This window comes from Crocodylus porosus, unplaced genomic scaffold (genome assembly GCF_001723895.1).
Source record: "Crocodylus porosus isolate Cpor-Errol unplaced genomic scaffold, CroPor_comp1, whole genome shotgun sequence".
Classification (NCBI taxonomy): domain Eukaryota; kingdom Metazoa; phylum Chordata; order Crocodylia; family Crocodylidae; genus Crocodylus; species Crocodylus porosus.
The window spans coordinates 152634759-152652162 of NW_017728906.1; the positions used below are offsets into that span (position 1 = coordinate 152634759).

Here is a 17404-nt window from a genome sequence, read left to right on the forward strand (position 1 = left end):
GATTAATCGGCTTGGTGCCAGCACACAGTTTCCAGTTGAGAACCTGTTTGACAAATTGAAATTGAAATTCTGCTCTTATTACTACTTTAGCATACTGGTTTATATACTGTTTGTTTTAAAACAGTGGTTTTAGTGAAGAAGTCCTGTATCATACCTCGGGCACTGCCCCATCCATGCCAGCAAGTCCTACGCTCATTAAAGCTGGAGTTACTTGGTTGTGCTTACAGTGGACTAAACCCTCAGGAACACCATCAGATGAAGGAATATCATATATTTTGGAGATGGAGGATGAGACCTCAGTAAGTATGTAATTAATATTCTCATTAAGAGAAGAGAACATAAAAGGATGTTTGAATGAATTAATAGTATTTCACCATCATAATGATAGCCCTTACAAGGTTGTTTTGTTGGGGAGAAGGAGGCATGTTGTTCAGCTGAGATTTGTGATATTTGTGTTATATCTGCTGTACATGTAGAGGGAAAAGTTAAGTTTTATAAAAATTGGAAAAATAGTTGAAAGCATTCACTGTGAAAGTTATTGTGCAGTCTACATATTTCTTGGCAGCAACATCCTTTAGTAATTGCTACATAGACTTTGGGTCCAGATGTCTCCAATAACATATTTCTCTTATAATGAGATTGCGTTCTAATGTTAAACATTGGTACATTTTTTATCATATAAATATTAAAAAATTGTCCCTGGCCTTGCAGGAAAACTACTTTTCTAAGTCACAAGTCTTGCTGTATTCAAACATGTGGGCTTTTAAGGAGTTATGAACTTAATAGATAGATTTTATTGTGTATTAAAGGTATATACGCACTGTAATTTCTATGGACAGCCCATTAATATTTAAACAGTGTAATATTTGCCATGTGGTTTATCTTAAAGTAAATTATGGCACTCCTTTAATACAAGCCACGTTGTTTTCCCGGTTTGTTCTGGAACACAGCTTTCCTTAGCAGTCATATTAAGCTCTAATCCTGCAGAGACTCGTGTATTTTTAACTATGTAAAGTTTATATGTAAACTGTACTTGTGCATATTAAGTTAAGCATTAATCCTTGCAGGATCCAGGCCCAAATCACTGCAGTCTGGAACTTTCTCCCCTTGACAGTCATTTCAGGCTGTCTGCTTTCATTTTTAAATGAATCCTGCTAAACCACCCCAGACTTGGTTTAGTATGACCTCTGTTGGCTCCATATTTATTTTTCCTTATTCTTTTATTGCATTACAGACTCTGTTTTTCTATATTATAGCCACAGGATGATGAATTTATTATGATTTTATTATATTGTTTTGATCATAGTTTTTGGTTCCTTTTATAGAGCCTCCCAGCAGTAGAGGGTCACTGTAAAAAGTGGTTTATGTTTACAGAATAAAAATTAATTTTCATAACTTCAAATCAAAACCTAATGAAGTACTGTGTGTTTCAGATTCTGTATGTTTATACTATATGTATTTTGCTGTATAACCTGCTTTATAAATGTATATTTCAAGTAGGAACATTTTATTCATCTTTAGGGATATGGTTTCAAGCCAAAATATGATGGTGATGATCTCACCTGCACAGTGAAGAATTTGAGGCGCAGTACAAAGTATAAATTTAGGGTAAGTATTTTCACGTACTTTGGCTATATTTTCTGCAGTGTTCTTTTTAAACTTTTATTGTTTAAGCAGGTTTCTGTGATGAAAACAAACTAACAACATGCTTTATTCTCATTGTCTTTCATAAATATCAAATGTAACCTCATACTAGAAACAAGTTAAGGCCTCTGGTTGCATATGAATTTAAGTTGTAAACATTTATATCAGTTCTTGGAGATAAAGTTGTGAGGATTTGGTGCTATACTGTTGCTGTTGTGAACATTTGAGATAAATGTATAGTAACCATAAGTACTCCTAAGTTTATCTTTAACAAACACAGTACACACTCAAAATGTTCATACCCTGTGTTGGTTTACTGAGATACTTTTCAATATGAATGGTTCTTGTTCACTTCCTACACAAAAAGGGAAAAATAACAAATGCTGTGTTAATCAGGTCTTCAGTTTTTATTACAGAAGGAAAAATTGTATTAGTAGTGGTAGTATTCCTTAAGGCTTTTGCAAAAAGCTTTATAAACATTGGAAACCTTATTATAATACATAAATACTAATTGCATCTCCTTAGCTTCATTTTTAAAAGCACAAAGACAACCAAGTAATTGTTAATTCTGTAAATTTTATCTGGAGATTTAATGTTTGTAAGATGCTTGTTGGCTTACATTCATCTTCTCCATTTATATTGACATTATTGCTATTAGTTGGATTCTAGTGAGGTTTTAAAGACAATAAAAGCCACATTAAATACAATCTTACTTTTCCATGTATTCTGTCATCTTGGTAGTTTCTAAACCATTTTGTTTCTAGCTTAGTTAGGGCTTCCACAAGGGACAAAGGGATATTATAGGTACAACCAGCAGAAGTAAAAAGGGGACAGATTTACTTCAGACCTGCCATGCTTTTGTTAAGGCAAGTTACTAGCCCAGCCACTTTATCAATTTCCAACTTTTTATTTCTGTAATTTAATGTAAAATGTAAAAAGACAAGAACTCAACCTATGTTTTTGTTTCATTTTGCGCTTACTAGAATATTACATTATTTCAGTATTTTACAAATTCAGATGTTACTACAGCAGAAAATCCATTAGATTTCAAACTATAGTACTTCAAGCTTCATCAGTAAAATATGTAGAATTTTGCATGATATAGAAATGTTTATCATCGCATTACATGTATTACATGGACACTTGTAACATAACTTTTGTTTATGAGGTTATATAATACATACATACATTTTTTCTAGTGTCAGTTGGCTCTCGAGGGTATTCTGTGAAATAAATGAGGAGAATGGTTTTATGATTCAGTGTGAAGGACCTTGTCTAGCTAAGATAGACAGAAATACTTCTAGCAAATTTTCAAATCTAAGGACTAGAACTTAGGTAATGAAATAAAAGAGAGGAAGAGTCTGAAAAGTATAGATCACCCAAAAACTCAGCTAAAAGTCATTGGGAGTTGTGACTCAAGTACCTTTTAGGTTTAAATTAGTTTCACATGCCTAAATATAGGTTTAGGAACCTGATTTTAAGCACATAGATCTGAATGTTTTGGAGAGTTGAGAAGCTTTTTGAGCTTTGGTAAAAGCTTATTATTTAATATTTTCATTTCTTTAAAGAACGTAACAGTTCCCTGATGGTAATTCTCTGCCATTTTTTTCACTTAAGTGAAAAGGTTGAGTAATAAAACCTTTCACAAAGGTGGGACTAGTATGAAATGCAAAAGTATATGATATCTTTCTTTTCTGCTCTGCTTTACGACTTAAATGTATAAATGATTTGGACACCCAAAGCATTAGCAGTATATAGAATAACAAGAAGTATCTGTACTGTATTTATAATACTTTCTATATAAAATGTATTTACAGGTCATTGCCTATAATTCTGAAGGCAAGAGCAATCCCAGTGAAGTAGTAGACTTTACGACTTGTCCAGACAAGCCTGGAATACCTTCAAAACCATCAGTTAAAGGAAAAATCCATGCACAAAGTTTTAAAATAATTTGGGGTAAAGTTTATTTGTCCAGTTTTATTCTGATACTTTCTTTTGACCGTCTGTACTTTGGTATATAGATGGCCAAGTTCTATCCTTAGAAGTACAGCAGTGAGGAGAGTTATTCTGGATTTACATTGGTATAATTGAGAACAGATTATTGACCTTGAGATTTCAGCATGTCTAGGATGATGCTGTAATGGTTCAAAAATAGTGTAAAATAGTTTAAAGAAATCTGGCCTTTTTAATTCACAGAGGGTCTTAGGAAGCTGTTGGGCTTGACTTTTACCCCAGCAGTATCTGTGAATTGTAAGTTTGAGTTTTCTGCATTAGAATGGACTGAAAAGGAAACTGTACCAGAACTGGCAAAGATGTATGTGATTTCCTGCTGAGAATACTGGAAATCGTGAGTTTTGCATTATTTTAGTATAAAACTGTAAACTTTCCTAATTTATTAAATTCAAGGCCCAGATCCACAATTATGTGGATGACACAAGGCTGAGTTTAGTTCATAGTGAAACCAAGTGAAAGAAAGATCCTTTTAGGCCTTGAATAAAACCATCACACCATTCTAGTGTAGTCCCATATAACTGAGATCTGTGTAGTTTAGTGGAGGTCTTCCAAATGAAGCCATAAAATCAAAGTCTTATGAAAATAGAGACTGCTCATTTGTGACTGTTGCAAAAAGTGCTACATAAACTTGAAAAGTGTAGGGCTTTGCTCTGGTATCCTGGCTAAAGTCTCCCCTTCCCCTAATATTGTATGGTGGTTATGTTCACTGTTTTCTGTCTTACTGATAGCTATATGCAAGTAGCAGTTTAATGTATTCCTGTATTTGAGCATAAGAATCTGTGGAACCCTTCAGGGCAAAGTGCATTATATTGCATTAAATACTAAAGACCCTTTCAGGGTATTAAAATTATCTGCCTTTATTGCACTGTCAGTTTAAATTTGCAAAACACTCAGTAAATGTAGTAGTATGATAAGACAGCAAAACAGGACAGAAGATGGGTGGTACAGTATTCAGCAAGAAAAAGAACTGCTTAAGCCAGTCCCAGTCAAAAAACACTCAAGCACTGGCTCAATTTTTAAGTTAAACACATGCCAAGTGAACTAAAGGTAGATGTAAGAATATATTTAAATGCTTTGCTGGATAATGGCCCAAGAACTTGGACTGCTAATCACTGCTTTAGAATTGTAAAAGGTCATAAAAGTATTTCATTTATTGTAGCAAATTATGGAATCAAGACGTATTTTTAAATGTTTATAAAATTAACCTTTTTAAAATCTTTGTTAATTTAATGATAAAAAAGATACCAGGGCCTCTTAATGCAAGTGTTTATTATTGGGATCATTACTTTTTTCCCTTTGGAAAAAATGTAAGTTTCACCTTTCATACAAGCAGTTTTGCAGTGTGACAGTCTGACCTTCTATATGTCAAGCATCTGATCTCCTTTGTATCATTTGAAGATGGGTAGTTGTTTTTCACAAAATTTTAATTTCTCACTCCCATAATTAAGGATTTAGTAATAATTTGAGAAAGCACCATTTTTCCACATACTATACCTTCACACTCAACTTCAATCTCTAGTGTTAGCATTATATTTTTTAAGAGATTAATAAAAGCTCCTTCAGTCTGTAATGCAAGTTATTGTATCATAGTTTCTTCTATGAAATTATCATTTGCCATTAAAGTATTGTGCTGTTCTTTCAGAGGGAGACTAATCATGCCATACAGCTAAATTTTTGAGGATCCTCACTGTTGCCAGAACTCTGCATTGGACTCAAAACTAGTGGTTAAGGAGGCACATAGTCTTGTTCGACAAGCTTTAGTTAAAGTGCCCCTGCCACCATTCTGAAATGTGGGGTTGCTGAGTACACGTGATGCAGAGGCTGCTAGAGCATGCTAATTTGCAGAATTCAGCAGACTCATGGCAGACTCAATTAATCGAGTCTGCTCCAACACATGCTACTTAGCACACGTCAGAGCAGATCTCCATCACATGTATAGGTGCCCCCAGTTTCCAGTTCAAGTCAGTGAGGCTCAATTATTAAATACCCTTTGTGTCTTTGCAAATCTCCCTCAAAATATTTTCACAAAGTTTTCAGTCTATATCATTTAAGTAGAATGCTGTCCAAAGTAGTGTGGAATTTTTCCTGACCTTTTTTGTTTATGTTTGGTAGATCCACCAAAAGACAGCGGAGGGGCAGTAATAACTAAATATGTTGTGGAAATGTCTGAAGGCTTAAATGGTAAGAAATAATGTAGTATCCTTGTAATTGTTCATAGAATTTTAGCATCCAGTTGTATCTCTGATATTTTAAATGCTTTAAGTATTAAGTTCATTGAGACCAGGATCATTTTTATGTGTGTAAGTATAGTAGGCATAACAGATGCTCAGTCTTGACTTGCACCATTGACAACTGCTATAATATAAATGATGACCTTTTCATACCAACATTTGTTCTTTTTCTGACCATGGAAAAAAGTTGCCATTAGTGAGTTTTATATTGTATCCCACTGGTACAGAAGTGGTTAGCTGCGTTAGTTTAAAGTCAGGCAGTATCTTACTTCAGAAACTAAGAGCCTTGTTGCACATTAATTTTGGGCAGCTCTTGGAGTTCTTAGCCCCTAAATCATCTTCGTGTTAACACCTTTAAGTGTCTTAAAGCACTCATTACGCAGCTCAAAGTTATGCCACTCCAGGGCAGGGTTATCTCTGATCTGCACAATTCAGTTCCTTTTCCAGTAACATGTGGCCACTCCACAGATCATGTGGCCACTCCACAGATGTGCTGCTCAGATTGAAATCATCTGGTATCTCAGGATGCAGTCGTCCCCCCACCCCCTTCCACCCTCCTGTTCTGTGGGCTCTCACACTCCCAGCTGCTTAGTGGGGAACCCCAGAGACTGGAGCCATAGCTTTTCTATATCCCCCAGCCTTCAGAACCAGCAGCCCAGGGCACCTTTCCCAACCAGCACTAAGCCTGTCTGGGCGGATGGCCACAGCTGGACCCCATGCCCCCTTCCCTGCCCAGTCCTTGAGGAGGCATTCCCATAGCACCCCCCAGACCATGGCCAGCCCCATAGTGCCCCCCAGACCTGTCTGGGCTCCGCAAGCCCTGAGCTCCAGCCCTGCAGTTGCAGCAGCACCCAACTCTATGCACCAGTTCCACACGTAGTGGTGGGGGGGCAGTGTTCAGAAGCAAAAGGACAGGGGAGGCCAGGATCACGAGGCGGGGTCACAGGGCAGCCCCTGCCCTGTGAGGAGAGTGTGCGTGGGGGGACTGTCTGGATGCTAGGACTCAGGAGCCAGCCAGGGCTGAGATGAGGGAGGAGGGGGTAGGGGGCATGTACAGTATAGTTTGCCCAGACAGTGTGGTCTATGGCAGCCCGTGCAGTGCTCCACATGGGGCTGAGCCCTGCCCAGGGCAGCCCACACCTGCTGGCCCAGCCCCAGCCAGAGCGAACAGCTTACTGGCAGGATTTGCTCTGCTCCAGACCAGGAGGAATTTTCAGCCAAGCAGGTCCTGCCCCAGCTCATGGGGCTTTGGCTTCAGGTCCTGGCTGCCTTCCACCCACTCCACCTGCTCAGTGCAGGCAGCCAAGTGGGTTGAAAGTAGCTGGGAGCTGGAGCCAGAGCTCTGTGCACTGCAGCAGGAGCCACGCAGATGAACCTCCCAGCTGCCTTCTACCCACTCAGCCACCCACACTGGGCGGGTGGAATGGGTGGAAGGCAGCCAGGACCTCAAGCCACAGCTGCTTGGCTGAAGCTTCCTCCTGGCCCAGAGCAGCACAACAGGAACAGAAGGAGGAGCCACCACTGGAGGTGAGGGGACCCAAGGAGCAGCCCTGCTGATAAGCTGTCTACGCAGACCAGGGCCAGGCTAGCAGCCCCAGGCTGGAGCACAGTGCAGGCTGCCTCGGGTGGGGCTCAGCCCCATGCAGCACGCTGTACAGGCACCCGTGAGCCATATCCAATCAACTGGTGGATTCCTTGCCCCCTCCTCCACCACAAACTGGATCTAATCAGTTGGCAGGCTAGATCCAGCCCATGGGCCATGTTTTGCCCATCCCTGATCTAGATCATGTTATATTCAACTTGAATGAGTGCTTTCTTTGCATACATTAGAACCAGAAGTTACTGGGATTTTTTAATTAAAGCTTAAGTTCTGCAAAATTAGAATCTTTTATGGAGTCTGGCTAGATAAACCAAGTGACAGGGTGTTTGATACTTATGCCCAGCCCACTAAGTTTTAGACTTCTATGTTGATTGAAAGCTAGAGTCTGTTGTCTCAGGTGCTTCTGGCTTTATTTTAGTGTTGAGGCATCAGGCTAACTTTATCAAACTTTAATCCTATAAAGTGTAGCCATGCTGTATAAAATGAATATATATGATATAATTAAGGCATCTTTTGCATGGGCTCTTTTTTTTCAATTTATTTAGTTATAATGTTATTACTGGGCCAGTGAGCACATTTTAAAATGCTTTATTAAAAGCTAATTGTACCTTTTAGTTAATGGTAATGCCAAGTAACAGAGAAATTTCACTTCAACAAATCTACACAAATTTGTATAGGAAACTATCTTCATGAGATAATTAGATCATTTCCAGGAAACTCAAAGCTAGCTTTGAATTTTTCTGATAAATGCATGCACAATTGTTTAGTGAAGCTAGGATACCTACCGTGTCTGATACTGAACGATTGAGAACTACACCTTGGTTCATTGCACCAATTTTTAACCTTTCAGGAAACAAATGGGACATAATATATAGTGGAGCTACAAGGGAACATTTGTGTGATCGACTAAACCCAGGCTGCTCATACCGCTTACATGTATACTGTATTGGGGAAGGAGGACAGAGTGCGGTAATATTATCTAATACTTTATATGTAAATGTAAACTTTGATAAAAACTTTATACTTTAAGGAAGTCTTATTGTTAAGCTGTTAATATGAAATATTGTTTCAGAATAGTCATGCAACAATATGTAATATAATAGCTATAATTGGGGCTTCAAGAAAATTCTGCACAAGTTTTAGTTCCTTAAATTTTTTAAAGAGAAATAAAAAAAATATTAAAATATCATCCTAATACCTTTTCTGCCATGATAGATCAATAATAACAAATATTTCTTTGTTATGCCTGCTTACTTCAACACAGTAACATAAATACTGGTTTCTCCTAAAGCCAGATCATCCATCTAACACCGAGTCTAAATGTTTGGCCTGTGCATTGAGTATATATGAGAGTAGGACAGGGCATGAATGTTTCTTCAAACCACAGAGGAATATGTCTGCTTTTAATGCAGCAGTACATCTTGAAGGATCTGCAGAACAGCCAGGTCTCTAGGTTGTTTTCATTTCAGCATAAACAAGGAGCCTTCATGAAGTGGCACTCTCTGCTGCCTTGTGGTTATGCTCAGCATCCTTGTGTTCAGCCCCAATTGGGGGGAGGGATTTTTTGTTGCATGTTAGGTTCTACAAAGTAATGCAGAAATGAAAAATTCAACTTTTCCTTTTTTTAAAATGGTATTTTTCCTTTTTGGTTGCCGTTTTTACGTACCTTCACTCAGTGAAGTTTTGTCCATATACAAAAGTTGCATGACGCAGGTGTAGGGTTGTATAAATGCTTATGCAGGTATGACTTATTCCTGTCTGGAAAGGAGTTCAAATAATATTAATGGAAAGCAAATGTGTGCCATCTACACAAAGTTTGTAACAGTAAAAAACAAGAACTAAAACCAGACCCAAAGTTATATCTTCATAAACACTCAGTACAGACCAGAACAGACCAAGATTAATTTCTCAGTGTCCACTGAGAAATGTGATTAATGTCTCAGTGTAGTTATCAATCACTTTTTTATGAAGTCTTCTGTGAATATAAATAGAGTATATTACCCAGCCATTTAGGCAATAGCTACATACTTTAGCTGATATATAAAAAATGGTTGATCCTGTCAGTCTAATGCAAAGTGCTCTTGTTTTCTTTGTGAGTTAATATATGTGGCTACATTTTTACCTTAAGGTTTTTGTTGAGAGTTTCTTTCTTTCCTGCAGGCTTCTGATTCTTTATTTGTACAGACACCAGCAGTTGCTCCTGGTACATGCCAGCCTCCCAGATTACAGGGCAGACCGAAAGCAAGGGAAATTCAGCTGCGATGGGGTACTTATTTTATGACTGTCATGTATGAGATTAAAATATGCAGCTTGATTTTTTTTTTTTTAACCTTATATAATTTTTTTAATTTTCATTTGTGGTTTTTTGTGGGGGTTGTTTTGTTTTGTTTTTTTTGCAGGACCACCTCAGATAGATGGCGGATCACCTGTTACCTGTTATGGTCTGGAAATGTCTCCAGTAGAAACAGATGAACATAGAGAGGTTTACCAGGGCTCTGATGTCGAATGCACCATTAGCAGCCTTCTTCCTGGGAAGACCTACAGCTTTAGACTGCGAGCAGCTAACAAAGCTGGGGTAAGGAGGTAGTGTGAAATCAGTTGAATAGCATGCAGTCATTATTATGCCTGTTCCTTTTTCAAAGGAGCTGGTTTAAGTTTTATAGCATGTTTTCTTAATATGATTTTAATTGAACAATTTAGGGTGCAGACAGAAGTGCAGCTCCCCACTGTAACTGAGAATGCTTTGCAGGAAATGTTCTGAGTTACACCAATCCCTTGGACCAAACAGAAGTTCACTGTTGGTTCTAGGAGGAAGGTGAATCCAGCTGCTGACAGCGAGCCCGCAGCCACTATTCCTTAGCAACAGCCCCTCCTCTCTCCCAGCCAGGCACTTTTTGCAGAATGGAAGGGGAGAAAAGGAGCAAAGGGAGCTTATTCTAGGGGTTTGCCAGCTGGCACTGGAGGGCAGGGTGGGGGATTGGGGCCCCCCAACCTGCCCCACCCTCCAGCATTGGCTGAAAAAATCCTAGACTGAATTCCCTCCATTCCCCTTCCCCACTCCCATGCTGAAAACAGCTCAAGGCTAAGAGGGGTTGTGCAGACACAAGATACTGAAGCTACTCTGTTTTGAAACGTCTTCAATGAGGGTTCAGATTTTTGCGGGATCAGGCTCTTTTAAAGCTCTTTGCAGACAAGCATTTCTTTTTGGTCATGTCTATAGAGCGCTTTCAGGGGCCAGATCGAGTGAAAATTGTCACTTCTGTCTGCACTCTTAATTGTTTTAGTTGGCTTATTGTTACATTGCAGTCAACAGTTGAACACCTATTTGTAATAAGCCTGTCTCATTTAGATGAAAGAAAGTGAAAAGAGCAGCTTAAATCTATATGCTGATGTTGATAATGATGATATTTAGCCCCTTTTAACACTTTTTTCTAAAGCACTGCACAGACTTCAATAAGTTTTCATAAAACCCTTGTGAAAAAGTAGGTAAATGATTTTATATGCTGCAGTTTGCAAACTGCTTGTTTTGTTTTATGAATGTTATACAGCTATAGAGCTTTTGGAGCACAGAAAATAGTGCTTTCTAGCATTTTCTGTATTTTTTTTCATATCTATGAATACATACTTTTCCAGGTATAAAGAAACGTTCTCTTGATGCTTATATTTGAGGATTAAATTAACTGCTTTAAAATTAACCAATTCTCTACAACAAGCGTAGTTTTTATTAAATATCCAAACTCTAGTTTTAAGGTAAAATGGATGGACATCCTCAGTTCATTAAGGGTATAGAGGAGTCCACATTACACAGATCAGTGTCAGTGTCATGAGAGGTACTAGTAGGCAGGGTTAGCAGAGTTAGTGAGGTTGAATTGTTGTGGGGTACAGTTGTAGCTTATTCGGAGTCTTATGTTTCTTATAGTTTAAATTAACACAGTTGTACAGCATTCCCTAATACACATTAGATGTCCTATAACTTGGTTAGCATGACTTAAAGAAGACTGTTCTCTTACAAATTATAGCATGTGAAAGATCAGGTTTATTCCAACTGCATCTACAATTGAAGAGGTGTATTTTGGTAATTCTGAAGAACACTCAGATGCTGAAATAAAATTCCTGAAGCCATGACAAGTTCTCTTATAAGCTACGGTCACCCAGCATTAGCTGCTGGATCTTCAAATTCTGTTTATGGCTACTATAAACAAGACTTTAAATTCAAATCTTATAGTAACAATGCCAATTTTTTTTTTTAATAGTTCGGACCTTTTTCAGAAAAATGTGAAATTACTACAGCCCCTGGACCACCAGATCCATGTAAACCCCCTCAAGTTACATGCAGATCTGCAACATGTGCACATGTGTCTTGGGAGGTAGGACTATTTTGTTATACACTGCACAGTAGATATGTAATGTCTTGGTGTGGTTGCCTTTTACCTTTGTATGTCAGCCTTAAAAAAAACTTACACTGTACTTAAGTACTTACTAAAAAAAAAATCAGTCTGCCTGATCTACTTAATAACTTTCCATTAAAATGCAAACATACAGGTTCACGTATGTCCTCAAAGCATCATTCACCATTTTCTTCTGCAAGTGGTACCCCACTCATCTGGCCCTGTGAGCCAGATGATTGGCACGGGGCTGGTCCACAGGCCCAGTCCAGCATGTGGGGCTGTCCACAGGTCCAGAAGTATAGCAGCAGGATGAACCATTGCTGTTGCTTCTCTGGCCACCAAATTTCTGGACCTGTGAGGAGCCCCAGAGGCTGGATCTTAGTCACCCTTAACTTATGCAATAGTTATAACTGGGCTTTTGGTTGTAGCCGCAGTGGTCTAAGAACATAGGCAGACAAGGTTCCTTGGAGTCTCAGAACAGCAGAGACTTCCTATGCCTGAAGAAAGGTGATTGCACCTTCAAGCTTGCAAAGAACTCTTTTCTAACTACTCAGTTGGTCTAATAAAAGATATCACATCTACCCAAAGAACCTTGCCTGCCATAGTTATAACTAAGTGCACATAGATACTTAGATGTGTACACACAAGATCCTCTTGTTCCTTTCCTTTTAAAGATGAGCCCATGACAGCAAAGTCAGCTGGTTATTAAACTTAAGCAAAATATTGATAGTGTAGAAACCAAGTATGTTTGAAGATTGCGGGAGGTCAGACTTGCTCATAGTGACCTGTTTCCATCATATCCTGCATACTCCAGTGTCTAACAGTTCATTGTAAATTATTTGAAAGAAAGATTTCTGCCTGTCATGGCTCAGGGACATCAAATACTATCCTGTTAAATGCTGTTTATATTCATTTACATGTATTTTGTATATAGCCTATTTCTCAATCAGTGAGTCATATTTTTTATAAAACTTGCTCTGGAGCTATGATTCATTACTACATCAGACTGAGAATGTGTTGCATCTTAAAATACTAAGAGCAAGTAAAATACAGAATTGGATTTCCATAAAATCATGGGGAAAATAAGGCTGGACGGGACCTCAGTCAGAATCACAGAGAATAGTTTATTATCAACTTCTTTATAACCACCCTTCATGTATTCAAAGATTCCAATCCAATCCTCCACCTGCATCCCTTCTCTACTCTGGACTAAATAATTGCAGTTCTTACAATTCCTTGGAAGTCACAATTCTTAGGCCTATATTCATTTTTTTAGACTCTTTATAGTTTGCCCATATCTCTCTGGAAGTGTGAGGCCCAAAACACTGGACACAGTACTCCAGGGGACATCTCACCAATAATGACTAGAGTGGAAGAATCACTTCAAGTCACTTGCCTTATTGTATAGGTATTTTTTGCAACAGTAGCACACTGTTCCCCTGTTTCAGCTTGCACAGTAACTCCCACAGCCAAGCCAGTTGTTCTGCAATTTGCATTTGTGTATTTGATTGTTCCATCTTAAACTAATTATGTTGCACTGTTCCTTATTGAATTTCATCTGATTAATTTCAAATAATTTATCCAATTTATCAACATAATTTTGAATCCTAATCCTGTCCTCCAAACTATCTGCTTCCCCAGCAAGTTTCTTACCTACAAATTTGCTAACTGTATACACTCAATTCTTTCTTCCAAGTTATTAATGAAGATACTAATCCTGTCATTTCTGAGAACTTGCATTGCAGTACACTTAAACATTTGATAATCATTATAGAAATTACAGCAAGATCCTGTTCTACTTATTAGACATCAGAGTGTAATCCTATTTCACCTGTTTTACACTGTGAAAGATCATTAATGCAAAAGATGGGAGGAGTCTCCTTGTTTTCTATAGCTTAGTTTTATCACTAAGATGATGGCACTTGCAGTTTTTCAGAGACTCTAGCAGGGTAGAATAGGACTACACTTAGATGCTTTATGTCACTTAGGGCATGTCTACACTGACTCTACACTGCTCTAGAGACCAGTACTGAAAAATAAGTCCTTTCACCTTGCTCCCAGTCTAGACACACTCAACCTGACTGGAGACAGTGAGGATGATCTGAGAACAGCCCTAACTTTTCCTCTCAAGCACACCAGAGTAAAATCTTCTGAGTAGCAACAGGGGGCATCCCAGGCACATCCTTTGTGTTTAAGTTCCAAGTTTGGATCATGTGAAACTGGGACAAATGCATGGGGCTTATTTTCCAGGAGCAGTTTCAAGAGTGACATGAAGCTGGGGGGAAATGCCCATAGTATATGTCGTCAGTAATATAATGAAGCATGATTTGTTCAGATGGTAAGAAACTGGAGATCAGTGAAACCAGAGGGTGACTTTCATATGAAATGAAGTTTCTACAGCTGCCTGGCTTGCTTTTATGGTTTAAAATGCTATTTTCATTATACCACATTTCTGTACAAAGCATCTTGAGAGTTGGTGAGATTTAACACCTAACTATTTTTATTAATGTTAAAGGTCCCAGCTAGTAATGGAGCTGACGTCACAGAATATCGGTTGGAGTGGGGTGGTGTTGAAGGATGCATGCAGATCTGTTACTGTGGGCCTGGACTGAGTTATGAAATGAAAGGACTTTTTCCTGCTACTATATACTACTGCCGGGTTCAGGTAAAGTAGTAGAATTATTGTTAGTACCCTGCTGTTGCCAGATTTCATTGTGTTCATGAAAGTTTATTTTACTTTGCACTGGCAGGCTGTGAATGTTGCAGGCGCAGGCACTTTCAGTGAAGTAGTTGCATGTATGACTCCAGCCTCTGTACCTGCAGTTGTGACTTCTCTTCGGGGACTAAGCGAAGATGAAGTGGAGAATCTGCATTATTCACCTTCCACATGCCTTGCTCTCAGCTGGGAAAAGCCCTGTGACCATGGTTCTGAAATCCTTGGCTACAGCGTAGACTTTGGAGATAAGCAACCAGTAACTGTTGGGAAGGTTTTGAGCTATTTTATAGATAATTTGCAGCCAGATACAACTTACAGGTACGCGGTGCAGAGCTGTGGCTTCCTTACTGTTGTATATAGAAGGAAAATAACCTATTCCATTTGTCATTACACTGCTTACAAACATTATCAAAGGACTAGTATGTAGCTATGGTGAGAAAAAAGACCGTATTGCATGCCTTTCATAAATATTGGCCCAGTGGCTATTTGTTTAATTTTCTTATGTGAATAAACTTTTCATTCTGTTAGCATGACAGAGTCAATGTGCAGTTCTAGAGAAGAGAAACAGATTTTGTTTTGGGACATACATCAGCTTCATATTTATTAACTAAGTTCTGATTGAAAATACAAATTCATTAAGGCTTTATTGTCATGGCAAAAATTCTGCCAAAGTATTGAAGAGAGACAGACCCCTCATATCTGTCAATATAAAATCTGTCCAGGAGAGGGCTATAGACTGTGGGGTTTGGTCCTCTGTCATTAGTTTCCATGTCTGACCTGGTCATAGGTTGTTATAAAGCATGATGCCATTTCTGCAGTCATTGTTTCTGGTAGCAATCCAGTTAGGTAGAAAGGACATAAATTTAAGATTTTGGGTTGACTTTACAAACTTTGGATTACAGAAAAGATCCATTTTTTTAGTTATATTCCATAACTTTATAACTTCTGTATAAAATATAAGCAAAGAACTGTACTATGTCATTTCAGGCAGCCGTGTTCATGTTACAAATATGGGTACTTTGAAATCTTGTCCTGCTGAAATTTTATGCAAACCTATCATTAATATTTCAGTGTAGTTAAGATTTCATCCATATGATGTCTGCGTTATAGACAGCTAGATCAAATTTTAATCTTTTTTTAAAAATGCTGTCTGTAGAAATAAGCCACTTCTGTTTTGTTTGTAATTATTAAATTGTGATATCAGCAGTTGAAAGAACTACTGCCTACCTTGGTTGAGCAAGCTACTGAAAGTACTAGAAAATAAGACGCTTACACTCAGAGATATTTTTGTATTTTGTCCCACAAAGTTTCTTTTAGGTAATAAATTTTATACACTCTGCCAGATCCTTGTGAAAATAAACTCAAAATATAGTCCTAATGCCATAATGTAATAAATCAATGTACTGAAAAATAAATGGTTTTACAGTAATATAAAGGGTGTACAAAATCACACACACCCAAAGGATTCCACCATTTTGAAATCATGGCCTTTCATTGTTTAGAGCTTGGGTTACGTTTTTCCAATTGCCCAGCCCTTAATATAAAACAAACCATACAGGCACTAGTTGGTGACATCTTTATGGAAAACAAGGTGACTTAGTCATAGACTATTAATCTAACCAAAGCTGCCTTTGAAGTCTGAAAAGCCTGTAACTGCATAACTAACTTGTTGTTCTCTTTCAGCCTCAATCCAATTTTTGCTTTAATTTTTAAAAACATTCTGGCCTATACACTGATCCACAAACCTGTAAATTGTAAACTTGTTGCAGGGATTTAAAAAGTTGTCATTGAGATGTCTGCAGAAAAATCAGGTTATTACAGGACCATACCATGATTACAAGGACCTACACAGCCCCCAGCTACCTTTCCTTAGACTTTTTTTTTTACACTTTCCAGGTGGACAGTTTATATTTGGGGAGGACTCATGGTCTACCACCAGTAACACTAGCTTCATGGCAATCTCTCTGCAAGAGAGAAACTGGTGGCCACCCAGATGTCCTCTTTGCCACACATACCATATTCCTCTGTGGTTTTCCTGCAACTCTAGAGACAGTGCTGACTTGGATCGTTATCATCATAGAAAGCTGAATGCGTATCTCTAATTTACTGCATCATTTACCATCATAATGTAACTTACAGTAACTAAAAGGGGATCAGACAGTTTTGTGACTTTCAGCTTTTTGGCTGAACTTAGGACTGTTTGATATCCTAGACAATGGCACTTTGATTCTTCATCCTGATTCCTGTGTGTTTAATCTATTTGAAGTAGCATAGGATGAGTTAGTATTCAGAATGCCTGTTATGATTGGCATATCCTAATGTTGAAGGACACCTGTATCATATAAAGCAACCATTCAGTGATATGGTTCTGTACTTCAGTTCTCTTGAATATGAATGCTAGAAATTAACCAGTTTTGCTTTTAAACCTGTATCCATGTTTATTCATTTGTTTTTCTTTTTGATTATTAGAATACGAATTCAGGCACTAAATAGTCTTGGAGCAGGTCCTTTCAGCCACACAATAAAACTGAAAACAAAGCCACTTCCTCCTCATCCACCTCGCCTGGAATGTGTTGCATTCAGTTCTCAGACTCTCAGACTGAAGTGGGGAGAGGGAACTGCAAAAGCATTGACTGACCCCATTCAGTACCACCTTCAGATGGAGGATAAGAATGGAAGGTGAGCACTAACTTTGTTTATTTTCTCATGTTTTCTGTGTCATCTTGATAGGCTGAGAGACATGGGACTCTTTAGCCTGGAAAAGCGCAGGCTCAGGGGTGATCTGATGGCCACCTATAAGTTTATCGGGGTG

At 38.3% G+C, this 17404-nt stretch overlaps 1 protein-coding gene across 4 annotated transcripts in view; it reads left to right on the forward strand.

Moving 5' to 3' along the window:
- The window catches only part of FNDC3A (fibronectin type III domain containing 3A), a 222177-nt gene that overhangs the window by 188327 nt on the left and 16446 nt on the right, over positions 1-17404 (forward strand). For all 4 annotated transcript variants that reach the window (XM_019529944.1, XM_019529943.1, XM_019529945.1 and 1 more), the window contains 11 exons: positions 125-299; positions 1522-1608; positions 3462-3600; positions 5770-5838; positions 8339-8457; positions 9649-9754; positions 9888-10063; positions 11742-11855; positions 14392-14541; positions 14627-14910; positions 17062-17271. In XM_019529944.1, the coding sequence (XP_019385489.1) occupies positions 125-299; positions 1522-1608; positions 3462-3600; positions 5770-5838; positions 8339-8457; positions 9649-9754; positions 9888-10063; positions 11742-11855; positions 14392-14541; positions 14627-14910; positions 17062-17271 (1629 nt within the window). The remainder of the gene's footprint in view (positions 1-124; positions 300-1521; positions 1609-3461; positions 3601-5769; positions 5839-8338; positions 8458-9648; positions 9755-9887; positions 10064-11741; positions 11856-14391; positions 14542-14626; positions 14911-17061; positions 17272-17404) is intronic.